This window comes from Peromyscus eremicus, chromosome 5 (assembly GCF_949786415.1).
Source record: "Peromyscus eremicus chromosome 5, PerEre_H2_v1, whole genome shotgun sequence".
NCBI lineage: Eukaryota > Metazoa > Chordata > Mammalia > Rodentia > Cricetidae > Peromyscus > Peromyscus eremicus.
Window position 1 is genome coordinate 85,998,942 of NC_081420.1, and position 23,770 is coordinate 86,022,711.

General features: G+C 46.6%; 1 protein-coding gene across 2 annotated transcripts in view; it reads right to left on the bottom strand.

Annotated features, from left to right (window-relative positions):
* The window catches only part of Banp (BTG3 associated nuclear protein), an 81,206-nt gene that overhangs the window by 14,714 nt on the left and 42,722 nt on the right, over nt 1–23,770 (bottom strand). For both annotated transcript variants that reach the window (XM_059263887.1, XM_059263886.1), the window contains 5 exons: nt 17,252–17,491; nt 10,989–11,156; nt 4,625–4,755; nt 3,107–3,169; nt 2,571–2,609 (listed from right to left, as the gene is read on the bottom strand). In XM_059263887.1, the coding sequence (XP_059119870.1) occupies nt 2,571–2,609; nt 3,107–3,169; nt 4,625–4,755; nt 10,989–11,156; nt 17,252–17,491 (641 nt within the window). The remainder of the gene's footprint in view (nt 1–2,570; nt 2,610–3,106; nt 3,170–4,624; nt 4,756–10,988; nt 11,157–17,251; nt 17,492–23,770) is intronic.

A 23,770-nucleotide genomic window follows, 5' to 3' on the forward strand; every position in this document is an offset into this window, starting at 1 on the left:
TCAGCCACACCAGAGAAGCCTCAGGAGCCAAGATAAAGCCCAGCTTGAGAACCCAGCCAAAGGCCCTCCAAGTTGTGTTTTAAAAGATTCTGCTGCAGTTTACATTTCAGTATCCAGGGAATCCCCTGCCTCCTCCCTCTACTGACCAGAGATACTGAACACTGGCCATTGTAGCATAAGCCTAGAAACCTCAAGTGGGAAGTACAACTGGCAAATAGCAGTAACCATTAGGGCTAGAATAGCCAAGAGCAAGCAGAGAACCTCTAGGGCTGGAGACTGACCCTTCCTGACTGTGCTTGTCCAAAGTGGCTGTATAGACTGGGATCAGCTGTGCACCTGCCCCCAAAGGCCAAGTTCAGATGGCTCTGACCTCCTAACACTGAATCTCTGGAGCCCAAGTCCTCCTGTGACAGACAGTCTTCCTCTGGGGATACAGCTATCCTGCTGTCCTGCCGCAGCCTTGATGCAGCAAGCCCCATTACCTTCCCAAACCAGATTGACAAAATAAGGATGGCTTTATGAACTTAAAAAAAGTCAGTCACAGCCGGGAGGTGGTGGGCGCACACCTTTAATCCCAGCACTTGGGATGCAGAGGCAGGCAGATTTCTATGAGTTTGAGGCCAGTCTGGTCTACAGAGCAAGTTCCAGTATAGCCAGAGCTAAAGGAGAAACCCTGTCTCAAAAAAAAAAAAAAGTCACATAAATGTCTTCCAGAGCTTTTACAACTAAGGATAATGTTCTGTTCAACACCCTTTCCACAAACCTACAGCCAGCACATGCAGGCAGTCTTCAGTAAAACATTCCAGCATTCACACCAGGATGAAGGAAGACCTAAGACCAACTCAGGATAAAGAATCTAAGACCCATAGGCACAATCTTCTTGTGGACCCAGGAAGAGGACAGGTGACAGGGCTAACTGTCCCCTGCACAGGTCTGGTGACTTTAGCTCCACTGAGAACAAACACCAAGATAAATGGAACATTTGTGCCTTCTGAACCATAAATGAAGCCATGCTGGGTAAGGTTACTGAACAGACTGGAGAACTGGCCAGATGACAAAATGAGGACAGAATCTCTACAAGTGGAAAGCAAAGACAACTGGCTAATGGGCCTGCAGAAACAGTTGCTTCGTGAGCACATGCTGTCCGTTTCCATCAGAAGACAAGCTGCCTCCAGGAGAGGAGAGGATGCCAGCAGTACCCTTTGATGTGTGGTCCCAGATACAGTGACACTGGGAAGGGGGGTTGGAAACAAAGTATGGGGTTCACAGGTGGAAAGAATCAGAGATGTACAAGTTACTTCTCAGTGTGAAAAGTGACCAGTATTACAGCTTCTTGCAGGGAGGCTGCTTAGAGCAGAGTGTGGGTAGTGGATCATGGCTGGCAGCGATGACAGGCTTCTGAGGCACTGGGCCCAGAGGAAGAACCAGGTGTCTGCCGTGGAAGCTCAAGCACTGGCTCTTTCGTAGCCTCTCTGCCAGACAGAAGCCTGTGGCTGTGGCCTGATAGAAGCTGCCGGTCTGGGTTAGACGCTGGGCTCTCTGCCCTCAGGTCAGCAGACAGAGCCAAGCATCAGGCAGGCACTTCTGCCTACAATCAAGCACAAGCATCACACTCAAACTGTGAAAAGCCTGCTGTGTTGTTTTTTTCCAATTCCAGGTGAAACTTTATTCATGATAGAAACAGTGGGAAACTGAGGTAATAGGCTTTGCTTTCTTATCTATGAAAAGGTGCATCCTTTCATGTTATGGGGAAACACCAACATAACAAACACAGACCACAATGTCAAAAAAAGCAGAGAGAGGAACCAACTACAAGGCTGAAACTCCCCAAGAGGAAGGCTATGAGAACCAATTTCTGCCACAAGCTTTGCAGAAAGGACTAGGGTTCTCTTTAGCTCTGACTCTTTCACAAAATGGGTAGCACAGGGAAGACACATGAGTCTTCCAGCACAGAGAGTGTTAGTTTTGGAAAACAAGGAGCAGAGCCTCCTGTACGGTGAGTGAACTCTATGTGTCGCCACAACTTCTTAAGCTGTATTAAGCAAACAGAAGCCTGTCCTGACTATCCATAGTGACCTAGAGCTGACACCAACTTTCACAAAAACTCCTTAAAGGCCACAGAAGTGCAAATCCCAACTGCCACCATGAGCTTCCCTCCACCCTGTAGCACTCACTTCTCTCCTGAGGAGCCTGGGATACTTCACTAAGCACAGAAGTCCTTCCAGGTATATCCAATAAAGAACTGTTTTCCTTATCTCAGAAGAACAGGAAGGTGTTTAAGTTTGACAACAATAAGCAAGAACCAAGTCTACCTTGTCCCACCTGTGCAAATGTCATCAAACTTCCATGGAAAGCTGCAGAAAGCAATGAACTTGGGGAGAGTTTCTTCTCTGGTGCAGAAACTAATGTGAGAGCCCCCAAAGCATCAATGCAGGCCAGAGCCCCCCTGTACACTTCATCCCAGCTCCCTCCTGCTGCAGGCAACCCCACCCCACCCCCACACCAGTGTCTCATGCTGAGGAATACAGACTGTGTGAGGAGGTATGAATGGGGGACAGGTGAGCACTTACCTGTCCATCCTGGCCAACATGATGGATCTGCAGATTGCCCTGCACAGGGAAAAAAGGAGACAGAGTGAGAACTTCCCTATACTATTCAGAAATAACCAGGAAACCACTAACTCTACAAAAATCCAACCCCTTTTAGCAATAAAACCCACAAAAATAAAACAAGTACTATTAGGTGAATCTTTTTTTCTCTTGTATTAAAAGCACAAAACTTTAAACCTGTTCCCTCAACGCTGACCCACAAATGAAAATGTCTTTCCTTTTCCTTTTTAAACAATTGCAGATTCACAAGGCATGTACACAGTAGCACAATATGGCCCACAATAAGTAGGAAGTTACTCCCACCACTCTTGAGTCTACAGTGTCTCTTCACCGATCCCACTACGCCATCATCAATTATAAAAAACACCAGTCACCCACTGAGCCCGGCAGATTTTCTCCTAGAGCACTCCTCAGGCTCTTCTGGAATAGCATTGGTTCCACAAACTGAGTACATGACTGTGTGGCCTTGTGAGCTTGCAGGGTGACACCTGACTCACCTCACTGTCCTGTGTGATCTGCACCTGCTCCCCTTGAGGCACCTGGGCAATGTGGAGGTGGCCCTGTGGAATCCACAGCAAGAGAAGACACCAAGAAGCATCAGAGAAAAACAAACCAAAAGAAACAACAAGCACCCTCTGCCAACTTCATGCCTATCTGCTCTCAGCCCAAGAGAGGGCAGGGTCTGATTATCTTGGTGCAATGTGTGCACTGGCTGAGCGCATCCCACAGTCTCGTAAGTAAATGTTCATCACATGATTTATGCCATTTGCTGAACTTTTAAATGTTACTTAACAACTAAGAATGTGCAGTCACAGGGGGAATACTGGTAAGGGTGGCAGATGGGAGGAGTCACTCACATGCACTGCACTGAAGTGGAAACACTTCATGGAAACACTAGTAAATGTGGCTCCACAGAAGGTCCGACTCCTATCAAAATCCTATCTGGGGCTGGAGAGATGGCTGAGGTTAAGAGCACTTGTTGTTCTTGCAGAAAACCTGAGTTCAGTTCCCAGCACCAATGTAGGACGGCTCACAATACCCCAGAACTCCAGCTCCAGGGGATCTAAAGCCCTCTTCTGGCCTCTGTGGACACCTGCACTCACATGCACAAACCCCACACAGACAGACACATGCATACACATAACTAAAAATAAAAATAAATCTTTTTATTTTTGAAATCCTATCTTAGCCCAAATAAGATCTTATAGCAAACAACCTGCAGCAGGTGTTGGGCTGCTTCTGCTTTACTGTGCACAAAAACCTGTGCCAAAGGGATCTCTTCCCACTGCTTTCCCAACTCCCCACTAACCAGGTGAAAATACCTGCTGTCTGGTCAGTTACACAAATCGACAAGCCCATGAAATCCACCACTTACAGCCACTGTTTCCTTTCAAACTGCCCCACAGCCAGTGGACAAAAAGCACCAGCACGACCCTAGAGCTGCCCTCAAAGCTCCTTGCTCTCCAGCAGTTTCTGAGGTACATACTTCCCATCTGCCACTGCCTGTCTGCTTAGAGTATACAGAAGACTCTGCCTAGCCTTTGTGCTGCCTATGGCTCAGAACATAGCACCCTGGCTGAGGCTTGCCTCTTTACTGTGCTATGCCTGTAGTAAGCCAGCACATGTTAAAGAAATGCTGCAGAATCCAAGGCCACTGGCTTAGACCTTTTCCACTATGAAAGGCTGCCTGAGATCATGAACCAAGAATTATGCTTCGAGGAGACAAGCAGAAATAGATTCCTTCAGATAGGCTGCACACATATGGGTGACCTCAACGTTAGTACAGGACCAAGAGATGAACCATAGGGACGAGTCAATGTCCTGCAGGGATTTCTATCACTAGGTTGTTCAGCAGCAGCCAACGGCCATGTGCAAGGTTGTCATACTACTTCTCTAAATGAAGCACTTTCACCTCACCTCAAACTATCAGTGTACTGCTTTCTCTCCCTGCGCCGTCAACATTCCCCCAGCTCCCTCCCCCACCTCCCGAGACATGTGAGTGAGAAGGTACGTACTACTTGCACCTGGCCATCCTCTCCAATCTGGTGGATCTGCACTTGCTGTGCATTGGCCAACGCGTAGTGGAGGGCCTGTGGCTGCGACTGCTGTAGCTCACTGGCGGGTGGAGGGGTACCAATCATGGTCTCTGTGGAACACAGGAGTAAGTGTTAGGATCCTCAGGTCCCACATACAGGGTGACACTCAGTCATCTTAGCTCCCTCATATCTCCCCTCTCAATTCCTGAAGAAGAGGGAAGAAGGCATCTTGTTCCTAAACTCAGGTCAGTACATCTCTGCTCTGAGAGCTGTCAACAGAAAGTCAGAGGGAACTGAGATTTGTGACGACAGAGGCAAGCACTGTTAAGATTCAATTGACACTGTTGTAACCAACTCTTTTTCCTGCAAACACATAGACAAACTACTGACCTAGTGCAGGTCTGTCCACAGATATGACCCACAGGGCTATGCTGAAATCAAACTACATCTGTAACACATTTTATTTCCTATGTTTAATTAAAGTAAGGTACATTTGGTTTGATATCTGGTATGCTAGTTTTAATTGTAATACAAACTATAATGAATTTTCTTCCAGTACTGGAGACTGGGTCTAAAGCCTCCAGCATGCTAAATGTGTGTTCCAACACTGAGCACATCTCGGCCTCTAACTGTAATGACATCACAAGCAGAATTTTCTGAAACAGGCTATTAGGGCTTAGATTTTTTTTTTTCTTCAATTTTCAATGTATATTATGCAGTTCCATGGCAGAGAGTTGTACTAACTGGTCAGAACAAACCTGCTAGGCAAACCCTTGAGAACGTGGACTGTCGTTATGTGCGGATGTGAAGCTGACTCTAAAGGAAAGCTCCATGTCCTTTCCACAGCAGCATCAGAGTGCTGTGGTTTTAAAAGCACCATGACAAAATTAATTAATTAATTAAAAAAATAAAAATAAATAAAAGCACCATGACAACAACTAGACTGTGGAGTCACACACATGTACAGGCAGAAGATGGAAGAGCTGGTCCCTCTGCCACTTGAAACTAGTAGCTACCACACAGATGCTGCTTCCTGTGTCCAGAACAGTAAAGCACAGCATGTATGAATGTTTACACAGTGCTGACTTTCAGAAGCTTACATGAAACTATTCGTGGTTGATGTCCAAACTGACAGGGACTAATCCATCATTAAATAAACTAGCTTTGCTGGGCATCATGGCACACCTGTAACCCCAGCACTCAAGAAGCTGAGGAGGAGGGTCACAAGCTGGAGGTCAGCCTGGGCTATACTGCAAGACCTTGTCTCAAAAAAATAAACAAGGGATGAAGACATAGCTCAATGGCAGAGCACTAGCCTGGCATGCATGAGGTCCAAGGTTCCATCCCCTAGCACCACCAAACAAAAACTAGCTAGCTGTCCTGGTTATTTTTCTATTGCTGAAGAGATACCATAACTAAAGCAACTTGTAAGAGGAAACATTTTATTGGGGGCTTGCTTACAGTTTCAGAGGATGAGTCCACAACCATCATGGTGGGGAGCAAGACAGCAAGCAGGCAGGCATGGTACTGGAGCAGCAGATGAGAGCTTACATCTGATCCACAAGCACAAGGCAGAGAGAAAGAGACTGGGCCTGGCATGAGCTTCTGAAACCTCAAAGCCCACCCCAAGTGACACATCTCCTCCAACAAGGCCACAATTTCTAATCCTTCCCAAAAGAGTGGACCAACTAGAAACCAAGCATTCAAACATATGATCCTATGGGGGCCATTCTCAAAGGACCACATATCCTTGGCACAAAACTCATATACAGGCCGGTGAGAAAGCTCAGTAGGTAAAGGCACTTGTCACCAAGCCTACCAATCTGAGTTTGATCCCCACAATTCACACAGAAAGAGAGAACCTACTCTTGCAAGATGTTCTCTGACCTACACTCATGTGCATGCCACATGCACTCTCACTACCATGCCTACCCGACACACACACCCATACACACACCCATACACACACCCATACACACACCCATACACACACACACACACACACACACACACACACACACACACACACACACACACCGGGCATGTACATGAAAATACACATACAAAACAAATAAAATAGAATAAAAGATGAATACTTATCTACATAAATATTTCTAAGGAAAAAAAAAATCCTTTGCAGTATTGTATGGTGGTCCCTTGTTTCTCTGCTAACAATTCTAAGGTAACAAGTCAACCCAGGTGGAATCAATACCAATTCCAAATTAACAGAATTCTGGCTTAATTACATTTTACCATCACCAAAATAGCCTTGAATACCAGAATAGCTTTGCTAAGGCAACAGCAGATGCAGACAGAACAATGACAAAGATTCCAGAAGTCCCTTAGCCTAACCACCCACTCCGCTTAATCAGATCTTTGCCAAGAATGTGGCATGTTAAAACAGACAAATGTCTCCTCGTCAGTTTACAAAGCTGTGCACTGTCACAAGACCCTGTGGATGTCGAGCGGCAAGGACTGCCCCAAGCCCAGACCCTTTTCTGAAAGCAAGTGCCTGTCTGCCTCATCAGCCATGGCCCGAAACTATATCTACTAGTTCAGTGGCAGCTCTGAGGCTAGTCCCAAACAGCACACACCCAAAGCCACCACAAGAGGGTTATAATAATCATGCTTCATGGCGGTGTGGAGCCTCCCCATCCCCATCCCCATGAACAGCGCCCTCCCAGGCCTAGGTTCTCTTCTACTCCAAACCAAAGAGCACAGAATAGGGTCAGCACTCTTCTCCCTCTAACGATGTCACCGGCAGGAGGACAGAGACCACAGGTCAAGCAGAACAACAGCCACCTGGCAGTGCCTTCTGGGAATGATGCCTCGGTCAGACCAGCAGACATACTACAGGGCTTGTCCATTCCCCAACAGTCACCCCAGGGGCCTGACAGCTGCCAGGGCTTCTCAGACACGCCATTCCTGGGGACCTGCCCAGAACCCGGGCACTTAATACAATGCACAGTGGCTAGCCGCCTACACAAGAAGCCAGCATCCATGGCATCTTAGAGAAACTGCCAATATGTTTATAAACAGAGCAGCAATCAATCAATCAAGTAGTGTGACTAGCTACTAATAAAAAAAAATGAAAATTAAAAAACGAAATATAAATATCATCACGCTAAGCTACTGTCAAGCAGTGGAAAGAAACACAAATAACTAAAAAAGCCCAACCACTAATAAGTAAGCAAGCCTGACGATGACTAGAGCAGGAGCCACAGAAACAGGCACAAGCACCTGAGTCTCCACCTGCAAAGTTGCTGTTGGCTTAAAGACCCAGAAGACTCAACTGCTTAAAGGGTGAGTTTGGGCCAGCAAAGTGGGTGCCAGTGGGTGCTGGCTAGAAAATGCAGAGCTTCAGGCCACTCCACTCTACCTGAATTAGAATATGAACTGACCATGATTCCAAAGTAGCACACCTCCACCTGACAACCTGAGCACCTTCAGACCCAGATGCATGTGTCTGTAAGCAATCCACCAGTGGAGGGAATGGTCTATTGATTGTTTGGGATATATATGGAGAACTGATGACCTGCTTTTTCTATGCCGATCTCTTGGTACCCGCACCTCTGAAGGCAGTCTAACTCACCAATACCACCACTCCTCAGGTCCTTCATGTACACTACCAAACCCCGTACAGTTGAAGTGTCTCATCCTTTTGCTCAAATTCCACTGTCACCACAAAAACTGACTCTGGACAGACCTCTCAATGGCTGTTAAACACTGCCCTGTGACCATGGGTCAGACCATGACTGTGGTGGCTTGGGCAATATGCCCACTGCACAGACAAGTACCAGAGCTCAGCATGCATCTGAATGTAGCAGTGGAGCCTACAGACACATGCTTCTGGGCTCTACATGTACCAAGGCAGGCACTCTGGGCACCTCTACAGCTACAGAGCCCTGTCTCCATTCACCCTGTGCTCGTCATCAAGCTAGCAATACAGGCTACAACACCTCAGTGTGTCAGATCGGGGGTAAGACCTGGTTCATCAAAACCCTGTCCAATAAACTCTACCTGACTGTAATTCCTTACAATTCCTAAAAAAACAACCAGCTTCAACTACATGAAATGCAGGTACCTAGAGCATGTTTCATCTCTAACTCTGCTTGGCAATTTTTTGAAAATCTAATTTCTTTCCTTGCTACTACATTTCTATTCCTCTTTTAAGTCCTTGAACATAACTTTAATAACATTTTAGTGCCATGGGCTGCTAATTCCAGACTGGGCCTCCTTAGTCACTAGGTTTTTTGTTTGTTTGGTTGGTTGGTTGGTTGGATTTGGATTTGGGTTTTGTCTGTTGTCTGTTTTGGTCATAGGTCACATTGTCCTTTTTCTTGGTATTAGATCCAAGACCGTGTGAACGTTCCCAGACTAGGTGCATGGATTTTGTTGTCTTCCTATAACAGCTGAAACCTATGGCCCAGTGTGATCTTCTTAGGCTGTCTTTAAGTTCTGGCTTTACATGGCTGGAGATATGGCTCAGCGGTTAAGAGCACTGGCTGCTCTGTCAGAGGACCTGGGTTCGGTTCCATCACCCAAATAGTGGCTCACAACCATTAACAACTCATTCCAGGGAGTCTGATGCACTCTTCTGACCTCCAACATCAGGTATGTATATGTTTCATAGACTTACATGCAGGCAAGAGACAATACACACATACGCATGCCTGCACACATACATACATACACACATACATACACACACACACACAAATTTTTTTTTAAATATTCGTCTTTACTCTGGGGAGAGCTCAGCCATGGCCCTCTAGTTCTCTCCCAAAAGTTGGACCTGAATCCAGGGTTTTTTCCTCTGGCTGGCAGATATATGGGCACCTCTTCAGCCCAATGTGAGTATGCTTGGGTACATTGACTAGGATGTCCTGCTGATGATATTCACTGCAGGCACGCTCAGCTTGGAAAACAGCAAGAATCCTAGGGGACTCTGTGTGACTTGGGACCTCACTTCTAGTTCACCAGGTTCACTACTTGGGCTCTCACAGCACCATTTGGGGTCCTCAACTCCTACCAGAAGGTTCCTTGCTGCTCCAGGTTCCACGCTGTGCCTTGGAGGCATGCTGAGTGAGGACAGGCACACCAGCTTCCTGTTCTCAGGGCCACAGACCTAGGTCTGCACTTGTCTACACAGCAGCTTTCTACAGCCAGGTTCACTCCAGTGCCCAATTCTGCAACCTGATGAAAGCAGTATCTTCCTAAACTTTAAACTATCACATGGATGCAGAGCTCATGGACAATAACACAGGAGCCACAGTAAGACAGAGAGAACTGATGAGCCACTGCCAGAGAGCTGCCACCATTGCTCAAGCAAGAAAGGAGCAAACCACAACCTGTGTGGGTTGACAGCACTCAAGAGCACATCTAAGGTTAGTCACAAGTCATGTCTGACCCATTCAACAGCTGCACGTGAGTACACACACACACACACACACACACACACACACACACACACACACCCTCAGGCAAATATAACTTCACCAAACACATTCTACCCATGCCTAGAGGCTCCCTCAGGTTTCCAGGACAGAACCCAAACTTCTCATTCTACATGTGATCTACACTACAGAGAACAATGAGTGTGACCCACACAGCTGCCACTTTGCAACAACTAGAGCTAAGTATCTGATAACCACCAAAATAAGGAAGGAAGAGCACTTTCTGGAAGATGGTCAGGGAGGGCTCCAGGTGACCAGCTTTGCAGCTTCCAAAACAAAGTCCCTGGACAAAGCCTGTACTGAGAGGGAGCCCTGCCAGCCCCATGCCCACTGCTGCTCTGGGTCCTGAGCTGACCCCCAAACAGGACTCAGCTTTCAGGAGCTACTGCTATTGCCAAGAAAGCTATGAAAAGGAGTTTAAAAGACTATTTTAGGATTGAGAACATAGCTCAATACAAAAACTCAGCCAAGACTGCCCAGGACCCTGGGGCTCAAGCCCTAGCACTGGAGTGGAAAGAGGAGGACAGGCCCAGGGGCAAAGCTCCAAGAGTTTGTCTTGGTGATCTTGAGGATAAGCCTGAGTCTACAACCTCAAACTAAGACTAAAGAGCACGATGGGGGCCCTCCAGCCACTCTGCAAGTAACAGTAACTACTGTTAAGCTGCAAGACACTCAGGAAATGAGAAACCAGGTAGCACAAGGAAGGTCCTGCATGAATTCTTCTTGTTGGAGCTCCAGGGTAAGAGAAGCAGGCCTCATGCTCTTGCCACTGCCTAGGGAGCTCCCAAAATGCCAGCCTCATACTGGGTGGGGCCAGAACTGACGAGCTCCTGGGTTGTACTCTGCATGAGAAAAAAGGCTTTAGGGCATTCTTCTCCTGAGCATACCTGAGGCACTGTATGAGGATGAGGATGGTGTTCTCCGGGAAAAGCTCTTGACCGCCAGGCTCTGGCCTCGCTGCTTCCGCCGCCATGCTGTACGGCACTTGGAGTCAATGCTCTGCTTGATCCGATACCAGTCGGACTCCGTGATTCCAAATTTATAGAAGAGGTGACCTGAAAGAACATGTCCCAGATAAAAGCTATCAGATGCAGGCCTTGATCTGGACCCCACTGTTGAAAGCAACAAACACAGAAGCTGAGTGCTGCTAAGTAAGAGACCTAGCTGACCTGCTGGCCTACTCCTAGAGGGCTGATTCATCTTCCAGAAAACAAGCCAGAAAATCTAACTGCATCAGGAAAAAGAGTTACTCAGGTCACTAGGTTAGCAGGATCAGATGCAAATACTTATCTCTCTTCTTGTCTATTTAACCTTTAAATAAGCTGACTTCACCCCAACACCAAGGGGACTCCATTTCTCACAGGCTCCAGACTCCCTAGCCTCCAACTTCTCTTGCCCTAAACTCACAAGACAGCACACGCCATCCTGACTGCCTGGGGAATCAATGGAGACTTTACACTGTACTCATGCAGGTCCTGCTAGAGCTGTAGTCCATTACCCTCTGCTCTGCTGGGCCCACCCACCTCTGCCCAGACTAGTACTTTGTCCTCCCTCCTCATCCAAAACTCCCCTCAGCACAGCACACCTGCTTTCTAGAACACCCATTACTTCCCTAAATGTATAGAATTCTCACACAGTGTTTATATACCCCTTCTTCCTTGTAAATGCAGGAAACTTGGTTTTGTGCACTGTGCTGGCACTCAGTAGACACTGGCTGTCTGCTCAGTGAGCAGCAGTTATCTGATGCTATCTGGCCAGTGCTCCTTGTCAGATGCTTGCTCCTGTGTTCTTGCAAGCTGTCTCCCAGAAAGCAAGTTCCTTGAGCAAAGGGACTATTCCCTAGAGTTACTTGATACCCTGGGGTAGAATAGAACCCACACCTACCACTAGAGGATAGAGCCGAAAGCCATGCACATGGCAGAGCACCCACTGGGACCCAAACTGCTAATCCTTATGTGTACAGAGCATGCGAGGAGCATCAATGAACAGCATGCAGATACTATCCCTCAATAATAAGGAAATCAAAGATACAGAAGGCCACCAGAAACAGACAACAGAATAGAGGTGTCAGACTATTCTAAGTCTGGCCCACATTTCATTAGCCCATGTGATACCCCTCCCTTTTTTCTTTTCAGGACTTCTTGTGCTGCCACTTGACTTTGCCAATTAAAAAATATTTTTACTAAACCGTGTGTTGGGGGCAGGGTGTATGCATGCATGTGCACGAATGTTTTTGTGCATGTGCACATGAGTGTAGATGCCCACAGAGAGGTCAGAGTCATTAGATCTCCTAGGGCTGGAGCTAGACAGTTGTGAGCCATTGATGTGGGAGCTGGGAACCAAATTCAGGTCTTCTGGAAGAGCAGTAAGTGCTCTTAACCGCTAAACCATGTTTCCATCCCATGGTCCTTTGTTATATCCAACAGCAGCAGGAAAGATGGTGGTGAATGACACCACAAGACATTCTCTTCAACACAGTGACCTCTGTAGCTGGCTCATGCAACTTCGCTGATTAACAGGAAAATTAAGTGGAAGAAATTCAAACTATAATAATCAAAAGCCTAAGTTGAAAAACTTCCTGTTTTGACTATTAAGGCCATTGAGTTTGGATCACATACTGCGAGTTAAGTTACCACCCAAACTCTAAAACTGCTTCTGTTGATACCAAATACAAGAAATAATGAAAACAAAGCCTTTAAATGCTGTGTTCAGTCTCAGGCATTAGGAAATATCTTGACTTTTCTGTGAGCATATGCTCAGAAAACAATGACAGGCAGACTTCCGTGGTCTGGAAGGAGGCTGGACGCTGAGAGTACCACATGGAGCCCAGCAGCACTTTTCACCCTCCCCCATGAAAGGGAATCTGAGTGTGAGCTAGAAACTCTGGTCACCTAAAATAAACACAGAGTTATTATTCAATAAACCACTGAGCAATTATATGTGTTGCATGTGGCTTTAGGTATGGATAAAGGCCTCACTAGGTCACAGGCTAGTTACCTGGCCACCAGTCACAGTCACCACAGAAGCCACTAGTGACCAATTACCTTATCTGATGCACATTTGAAAACCTTATAGAATAACAATGTCATCGCCCTTGTGACCATTTTGAGGCAAAAACTAGGAACAAGAGACACATTCTGTAAGGCCAGCCTCAATGTATAGTTTCTGGCTATCCTCCTATGCATCTACCTTCATCATAGCTGAGGACCTCAGGTGAAAGCTTCAGGGAGACAGACAAGAAAAGGCCTGCTGCCATACTTTTCTCAGAAGGCTGCTCTGAGGTCACGCAGTAGAATCAGGCTCAAAACCAGAAGCCCTCAAAAGAACAGAAGCCTCCATTTGCTGGCCTGTGGATCACCTGTTGCCCAAGGAGTGAAGCATTTAGCTCAAAGGAAGACTAAGGTCAAGGGTACACCTGTGCTTCAAGCTGTGGAAGGTGGCCCAGCTTGCTCTCACCCACTTGCAGTGGAGCCAGGAAGCATCTCCCATCATTGCTAGCGGCTTTTCCACCCTCCAGAACTCCACTGCTGACTCTTCAAATCAGAAAAGCAGCTTCCCAGCTCTCACTTAATGAGCCTACACAGGAGACTGCCAAAACTGTGGGAAAGGCAACAGACTAGAGGAAACAAACAGAGCCCCTCAGCGGGGGGCACATTACACTATCAGTCACAAAGGAAGGAGGGCACTATTACTGCTGAAGCAATCGCAAGTCCATGGAGAAAACCATGCAGGGAACTGCATGCCAAGAACTCATTTTCCATATTACAGACCTGACATAATAGCAGCCCCCCAGGAAAACAACAGACCCCACCCATGGACGGGAAGGAGCACTGGGCGAGGGGGCACTCTGAACAGGCTATGCCCATCCAAGCCTCCCAAGGAAAGCCTGTCGGGCTTTCCCCAACTCATCCTGGCCCATACATACTTCCTTACAACTCCTCCTCCTCTTAATCTGCTGTCTCAGATGGCCATTCTAGGCCAGGTCCACAGCACGGTCCAATCCCTCTGAGAAGAGGTCTCCCACCTGTCTCCAGGATTCACAAGCTCCTTGGCTACCAGCTCAAATTAACCAAACTCTTCTCTGGCTCTCTGGTCAAACTGGTGCTCTTAGTATATCCCAAGACCCCTGCTGGGCCACAGCAGACCAGTGCCACACCTATGCATGGGCTGTATCCAAAACATATGAGCAGTTTTCCCAATCTACCCTTCAAGACCTAAGAGGAGACAGCATCTGATTATAGAAGCTCAGAAAAACCCACATCCCTGTGCACTGATGGGAACAGTGTCCCTCAAAATTCATGTCTTTCTCAGGACCTCCAAATGAGACCTCGCTGGGAACCAGGATCTTTGCAGGTATGACTGAGGATGAGGTTACATTAGTGGATTTTAACTCCAGTACAACTGGTGTGCTTATACGGAGAGGGGAGAAACAGATACAGACACCCAAAGAGGACATGGCCAATAGAGGCAGCACCAGCAAGCACCGAAACTGCCAGCCACCACCAGAGGTAGAGGCAAAACCCCTTTAAAGGAGGAGGAGCTGCCCTGCCAACAGCTAGACCTTGCATCTGGGCCTGTGTTTGAATGCTCAGTCCATGGACTCTGTTAGAGTACTCCTAGGAGCCCAATATACCCATGATGCATCAAACCAGGAGAGCTCTCTGGCTCCCACAGAATGTGTTACCTGCAACTTATGACCAAGAAACTACCTGCTCTAGGTAAGGGTAGCTTAGGAAGAGCCACTGCATGGGTGGTGGTGGCACAAACCTTTAATTCCAGCACTTGGGAGGCAGAGATAGGTGGATCTCTATGAGTTAGAGGCCAGCCTGGTCTACACAGTAAGACTGTCTCAATAAAAAGGAAAAAAGAAAAGAAGAGTCACTGCATTCATCTATCTGCTGGTTATCTGTAGGCATGTATGTAGTTTTGTACAAATTAAGAGCCTTCATTCAAAGCATTTCAAAGAGCCTGGGAGTCCTCGGGGTCTCTCATCCACACCAGCACTCTTTACAGAGATCAGACTGTGTGTATGTGTGTGTGCGCGCACATGTGCATGTGCCCATGTGCCTGTGTGCGTGTGCGTGTGCGTGTGCGTGTGTGTGTGTGTGTGTGTGTGTGTGTGTGTGTGTGTATGTTTTAATTAATTTCTGGCACCTGGCAGACTGGAGCATGCTCATCTGCAGAGTTCAAGCAGAAGCTTGGATGATCCACTAGCAAAACTCTCAACAACTCAGCCTACATGCTCACTTAAAAGAGCACCACTGCCGGGCGGTGGTGGCGCACGCCTTTAGTCCCAGCACTTGGGAGGCAGAGGCAGGCGGATCTCTGTGAGTTCGAGGCCAGCCTGGTCTCCAAAGCGAGTTCCAGGAAAGGCGCAAAACTACACAGAGAAACCCTGTCTCAGAAAACCAAAAAAAAAAAAAAAAAAAAAAAAAAAAAAAAAGGGCTGGAGAGATGGCTCAGAGGTTAAGAGCACTGACTGCTCTTCCAGAGGTCCTGAGTTCAATTCCCAGCAACCACATGGTGGCTCACAACCATCTGTAATGAGATCTGGCACCCTCTTCTGGCCTGCAGACATACATGCAGGCAGAACATTGTATACATAATAAATAAAATAAACCTTTAAAAAAAAAAAAAAAAAAAAAAAAAAAAAAAAAAAAGAGCACCACTTCCATCCCCAGTGCACTCCCAAGGAAAACACTCAAAGCCATCCAAAGGCATACTACTGCTCTTTCTGCACACACTTTCACTGATGACTCAAATTCTGGGGAGCTAACCAAGCCTTTATTTCTTTCCCCATCTTCCACTGTGAAGACGGCACTTACAGACAAGACTACAGCTAAGAAGACTAGCTGAATAAGGCCAGCAGCAGGCATTACCATGAGACTCTGAAGGAGGGGTAAAGCCAAAGTTTGAGGTAATACTAGACAAGTTAAGGCTTGGAGGTCAAAGGTGAACAATCATTTTTTTTTTTTAACACTCAATGATTCCATGTGAGCACTAACACAGTACTGATAGATGGGCTGGGGTAGGAAGCTGGGTAGGTTTAGCCCCATCAGTAGCCTCTGAGGTTGGGACTACACCCAAGGGAGGAAGGAGTCCGTGTGGTACATCCTTATTAACAGCCTGCACTCCTTCCCTCACACAGAGTCTACAAATTCAGCTGCCAAGTGAACACAAGTGCAGACCATGGTTTGGGGAAGGCAGGCAGACTCTTCTGCAGATGCTCATAGCCTTAGTGCCCTTTTCTCCCCAACCCACTACAAGCCCCTGCAGCTAGGCCAGGGTGTCTAAATATGGGGCACACTGGTCTAACACTCTGAAGCCCCAAGGCCAGTCTCTCTTTCTAAGGAAAGTGTTAAATACCTACCTTCTGTTAGATATTTGATAGAGCTGTGGTTCTTCTGGCCCCAGTACTTCCCCATGTGGCTATCTCCTCAGTAAGGACAAAGTAGCTGCCCCCTCCGGGATGATGGAAAAGCCAAAGGTGTGGTGGCCCCAGTAAAACTAAACACACAACCAGCCCAGGAATCATTCTGCATGTGAGCAGAGGCCCCACCTGCCAGTTCGTTTCAGGGAGCTCTGGAATGAACAGTCTAGGAGGTTGGGCATCAGACTGGATCACTGGTAAGAGGGGTCTGGGCTTCTTACATGCTTTCCAAGTATCACCAGGAAGCAGAGAGAGAACCAGCTTGAGCGAGTAGTATTCCTCAAATAAGAGGAAAACACCAAGACCATGTTGGGTACTAAAATTGGTCCCAGAGTGCTACTAGCCTCCAACACAGCCAGATCAGCCCATGGGCATGTCACAGTGCCAAGGCCAAGACCTCCCTGAACAGACCCCACTCATGCCACTGGGCAGCTCAGAAACACTATGGCCAGTGGGCAGGAGGGAATCCCACCTCTGTTCTCTCTTCTTCAAGAGCAGCCTAAGGATGACTGACACTGGAATCTGCAACTCTCTGGAGAAGCACATTCCCAAGTGTCCCTCTCAGCACAGGGCACCACACAACATCTTGCCAAGCAAATCCTAAGTCCAGATCCCCATCTCTGTGATGACCACTGAGTTTGGCATCACCTCAAGCACTGGAAATATGGTCTAAATTCGGCTCCCTGACCACCTCAGCTATTATCAGCTGTGTGAACTTACACCGGATACCGTAGATAGTGAGGGGGTCCAACTGCTTCTTCCCATGCTTGCCCTGGCCCGACAAGTTGGACACAGCCTGCACCTCTCGATGGAACAGGTAGTCCAGCAGCGTTAGGGCCATCTTCTCGGCTGTGCGACAGTTAGTGCTGATGTGCAGCATATCGGAGGGGATGATGGCACATCGTACCCGCATCTCAGGGTTATTTTCATCGCCCAGCCAGGTGCCATTGGGATAGTCCTCTGAAAAAAGAGACAAGTCTCAGCAAAGCTCAGAAGCATGTTAAGACAGCACAGCACACAGCTCAAATATAAGCTCCCTGGGGCTACTAAGCCAAGCTCCCAGCCTCCATCTGGTTGCCAGGAACACCAGAGCTGAGATACAGCCACTGGTGTTAGCCAGCAGCAGGCCCAAGTCATCCTGATTGTAGAAGAATACATCAAACAAGATATGGGCCCAAATACCAGGAGCCCCTTGGGATCACAGAACTAAAAATGAAATCCAAGCACTGCCAGTCTCCAAGATCTACAGGCCCAAGATCTTTGACCACACTGCAGTCAGTGTCATGTGCACCTCTCCCAGACAGCCTCTGCCAGGTCCCTTTATCACAATACTGTCTTACAACATCAAGGGGATAGCTAGGCATGGTGGCACACACCTTTAATCCCAGCACTCAGGAGGCAGAAGCAGGAGGATCTCTGTGAATTTGAGGCCAGCCTGTTCTACAGAGCGAGTTCCAGGATGGCCAGGGCTGTTATACAGAGAAACCCTGTAAGAAAGAGAACAGGGGGGAGAGAGAGAGAGAAAGAAATCCAGGTTGAGGGAGAGACAGAACATGATAGAGAGACATACTAGCAGGGTGGAGCATGGGCATGACCTCTCAGCTACAGCTAAGGATGGAAATAACTGAACTTTGGAACTCAGAGCCAGATGAATAAATAATCTCTTTCTCAATGGTATCAATGGAATATAAGTGGAAAGATGGTTCTTAGAGACAGATCCTGTTCTGGAAGTCACCCAGTCACCGTTATATCCAGTGTGCATATAAAAAAATCCAGTGGAGCTGGGCATAGTGGCACATGCCTGTAATCCCACAACTTGGAGGGCTGAGGCAGGGCGGGTTATGAGATCCAGACCAGCATAGGCTACATAAGGAAACCTGATCTCAACAAACAACAAAACAAAGCAAAAGTGGAGACGATCTAAAGACACATCACTAAATGAACCATGAATTGTGGGTGTACAGTCCCCTCTTAAGCAAGAAGCTTAAGTGAGCTAAGCAAGAAAATCAGTGGCAGCAAGTGTGGCAGTAAGTGTCCCCTGTGGGGACAGGAAAGGCCTAGGTCTGCTGTCAAGTCAAGAGAGGCCTAGGTCTGCTGTCATTCAGTGATACAGAGGACAGACAGGAGGGAGAACTGCCCCAGAAGCTACCTGCATTAGCTTCCACAAACACAAAGATCTGGTGCCCTCTGACCTTGGGCAGACTACCGTAGAGTCCAGGTTCCCACTGGTAACACTGAATCATGTCTCTACACAGAACAAGACACAGCATCCACTCCCATTGCTATCAGAAACACACCTTTTGTAAATTCAGGAGGAGTATACTTACTTTACTAAAATGCTAATCCAATTTTAGCATCTGAACAATGCATTCTTGTAGTTTTACTTTATAACACAAGCAAAATAAACATGCTTTCTCTTCCAGTTATATAAATCTTCAATGACATCACCACTTTTGAAAACAGTTAAAATGAAAAGCTTCCACCAGCAATTTGGATTTTTTTGCTCTTCTTTAAAGCAGATCAGAGTACAAGCAGCTGCTCTTAGTGTATCTTAAGTTCCAGAAAAATAAAATTCACGAGGAATACCTAGAAAAACATTTCTATCCCCACCACCACCACCACCATACCCACCAAGCCCCAGTGTGGAGCCAGTCTGGTTCTATGCTTCCAATTCCCTCCAGAAGGAAAGCAGACCATGGAGTAACTCCTTCCTGAGCCCAAGCAACTGGGGTACAGATCCTCTATTATCTCCAGGGCCTTGGCCTGGGCAAGTCTTTGCCTAGGATGAGTTTGAGGTCACGTGGAGCATAAAAAGATACTTTGTTCCACATCTACTGTGCAACAACTACCACTGAGCAACTCCTCCAACAGTATGGGCAGCCTCAAGATGAATCATCACCTCCCCCACCCCACCCCCAGCAATAACCACCACAACCTCACCTCTGTAATTTCCATCACATCCAAGGCCCAAGGCATCAGCTACATGAAACAAGAGAGGCAGGTCCCTGGGGGCAGCTCAGATGAACAAGAGCAAGGGAGTAGTTCCTACCTTTACATACCTCACTGGACACACTGGGCTCTGTGACGGTCCTGTCTCACTGACGCCCTTGTCCCTAGTCAAGAGCACCAGTCACATTTATCCTACCTAAGCCGTTCCTGGGTCTCTGCTGAAGTCCTGGAGGCCAATGGCATATGCCATTCTCCAGCAGAAGGGCAATAAAAAAAACTAGAGAAGGTGTGATCCATGGAGGCTTCAGGGCTGTTCAAATACTACAGACCCCAGGTCAAATTAGCTACCTGGGGTCAGCCTCAGCCTCCTACACGCAAGTTTTTAGACAACAGACTTACAGTCACGAACTAGTGTTAAGTATATTTTTCCATCCATACAAAAAATTAATTCTCATGTGGCATTTGTAAAGCCAACCTAAACAGTTTACCAAATTAAAGCACATGCTTCATGAGATACTCGTGGTTCTGAAAATAAATATAACCAGATGAAGTCCCCTGGAACTTACCAGACAAGAAACAAGAGTCAGCATCCACACTGCCTTCCAGGCCACACTGCCACACAAAGCCCAGAATGTTCTCAGACCCAGCCAAGGGCTGATCATACTTATTTAACCCAGTTCTTCTAACAAGTGGGCAAGAAGAGCCTCTTTGTAGTCCAGAAAACACCTTATTCTTGTGCATTTATAAGTATCTGCCACTCAAAGGGGTCCAGGAGCACCCATGGAATATGAGGCCACATCTGTGTCCACATACCTTTTCTTGATACCTGCAGCTAGACTTTGAGATGCTCTGACATAATCTCCTTCCACACATGGATGGCTAGGTATCTAACCAATGTTCCACATGGGAAAGAGGAGCAGAAAGGCTGGAAGGTGGCGTATGCCTTGAACCAAGGGAAGGCCAGCCATGTGCTGGAGTACAAGTATAACAGCCAGAAGTTACTTCTATGGCACAGAAGTGGAGAATATTTGAAATTCATTCCATAAACTACAAATTCAATTTAGAAATGCCATACTCCACCATTTTCTTTTCAAAAGGGTTTTTTGGTATATATATATGATTTTTGTTTCTTTTTTCTTTTTTTAGTAAGCTATTTTAGATCAACAATTCTATTATATAGTTGTGGTTTCTAACCAGTAATGCACAAATATTTCTTAGCATATGAAAACTAACCACAACCAAGAAGGACTCTGTTATCCTATACCATGTGGTCATTCCAAAAGCAAGATCCATGTATCTGCCATCAGCTCACTTCTCTGTGGTTGGGCATCTCAGAGGTTGGTCACAATAAAGGAAAACAGCAATAACTAAGCTGCAGGCCATTTGGAGCCTGCCCAGGCTGCCATTAGTTTCACAGTGCAGGACCTAAAGGGCATTTGTCACAGGAGGTTGTCAGTAAGTCTTGACTGATCAGCAGAATGTGGCATGGAACTATACTTGCAGAAACCATGGGCTGAAGAAGGAGCATTCTGAATCAGTGATAACTGAAACACAATACTTCCTCATTGTAATTAAGTGTTCAGCATTTTACATGGAGGATTAGCCCATCCTCTAGGAATTATCAAATGCCCGCACTGTGGGAAAGGAAACCCAACTAAATCCCTTAATTAACTGATCTGTTTTGATTCATTTAGCTAATTTGTATCTGTCACACAGCCAACTTAGCCTCTGAATGACTATGCCCCTCACATTCTCAGTGTTCAAGAATGGGCTATAGGAGGACCTGACTACCACAGAAGACATGGCCAAAAACTAGGTTTAAGAAGTACTGCTCCAATATTTAGAAGGCACCTTCTATCTCACCCAAACTAAGTTTACATCACTTAAAAATTATCTAAGTAAAAAACTGAACTACAATGAAATGGCACAGGCCTGTCATCCCAGCTACTTCAAAAGCTAAGGCATAGGACTGAAATTTCAAGGCCTATCATTCCTGGCTGCAGAGCAAATTCAAGGCCAGCCTAGACAACTTAATGAGATACTGTCTCAAAATAAAGAATGAAAAGAGGGCTGGGATATAGCTCAGTGGTAGAGAACTTGCCAAAGGCCCTAGGTCCAATCCCTAGTACCCTAAAAACAAACCAAAGCAGGAAATGGTACCTTCGTGCTATAACCAACTGATTTCAAATTTTATATAAAACATTTGGAATCTTAAGTAATAACTACTTCGAGGTCTGGTTCTCAGACCTCAGGCACACAGATACTCAGATAAGAAGAAGCATCTGTCAGCTTGCAATTCTTGGCTCTTCACAGGGGACAAAAAGACTAAATAAACCCTACAAGTTTATCATCCAAGCACCCCATATCAATAATGCTTCTATGGCATGAGCCAGATGGCTTAACACTTCCTGCTGAGCAAGGAGACAAGATCATGACTCTGAGTCCCACAGGGTAGAGGCCAGTACTGTCAGGACTAGTGGGCAATGAGTCTGAAGTGAGACACTGTCCTGCTTGGTAGTCCTCCTAGCACCTCCATGTACAACAATCACTTAATAATGATGCTACCTGTCTGCACACACTCTTTAGAAAACCACTGTGCCAGCACATGGCTCAGCAGGATCATTTACACTGCTAATAAGACAATGTGATCTACCTTTCCCAAAGAACAAGAAAGCCAAACGGTTCTGAACCATGACCTCTTCTGCAAAAGTAAAATCATGAGTTGGGGAATGTCAAGTCCTAGCACTGGAAAATGGAGATTCCTAGTGTTGCCCACCAGCACCATGATTGTGGACACAGGCGGCTTTTAGTATGGCTGTGACACGGCTCAAAGTCTCTTCTAACAACACATCTTACTCAGAGATGCAGCCTCTACTTAGAGAACCTGAACTCCGACACATGTTTCTGATCCTCCTTAGGATACCAGTAACAAAGCAAAGGTGCCTAGCATGGTTCCTTTTCCTGAGTTCATTTCAACACAGTCTGCTATTTCCCCAAATGTATGTCACACCCATCACATCACCAAGTCAGATTCAAAAGGGAAAATTCTATTCTTATGATAATCCAGACTCCCTGGATTATCAAGGTTATATTCCTTAGTGGTCTATACCAGGCCTAAGAAGCTGGTCAGACCAACCAGAGCTTGCACAGCTCCCACAGGAAAGGAGGGAGATGAGCTAGGCTCCTTTGGCTATTACAGGCATGGTCCTTATGCAGCTTCCTTGAAAAAGGAATGATTGGTACCTTTTTTCTCAGTTAGTGTTAAAATAGCCAGCTGTCCTAGCCTTGAGTCCAAATGGATGCCAAAACTTACACACAAGTGTTCACACTTCAAAACATACAACAGCCAAAAGCAGAAATGATCCAAATGCCTGTCAACCAACAATGTCACACAAGGGCAAGCCTGGAGCCTGGACCATGCAGCCCCTGTCATACAAAGGGGGGGGACAGAGTACACAGCATGCAATCTTTGTCCTATGTGGGGAGAGCCAGGGTATGGGGAATACAGTCCCTGCCATATAAGGGAGAAGCACTGCTAATACAGCCCCTGTGTGTCTAAGGAAAAGACCAGGGCACAGGGAATGCAGCCCCTTTCCCTACAGAGGGAGGACAGGAATATTTATGGCCTGCAACCTGGATGGCATGATCCAGTCACATTCAGTGCTCACAGGAACTCCCATTCACACAAGAGGATCAGCAGCTAAAAGGGCTGGGTGGGAGGGTGAGGAGGACTACTAAATGGTTTGAGGTTTCTTTGAGGAGATGATAAAAAAAATTCTGGATTCAGATAGAGATGACAATGTATAAACATGTGGATACACTAAACCAGCTTCTGTCACTGTAACAGAAACACAGTTTCTAAGACTGAAAGCTTTCAGAGGATTCAATTCACAATCACTGGGCCTGTGGTAGCCAGTTATCATGGTGGAAACATGTGGCAGAAGAAGCTGCTCATCCCATGAAAGCTAGGACACCAAAGGAAAGGCAATGTGAGGCTGGGACCCCACTCTCTCCTTCAGGACACACCTACAATGGCCCAACTCCTCCCCTAGGCCCACCCCCTGTAAGTTCTATTTCTGAGCAATAGAGCCATGGGTGGGGATCAAGCTCTCAGTACAAGCATTTGGAAAGAGTCACATCTAAATTTTAGCAACTGCTAAAATACGTGCTGTAAAATGATCAACTATGTGGTATCTAGCTTCATAGAAAGTGTTGTCCTTACTTGCCTACCCCAACACTGCAATTTTGAAAGGCATATTATTTCTAGTATTTCAGATAAAGTAACAAAGA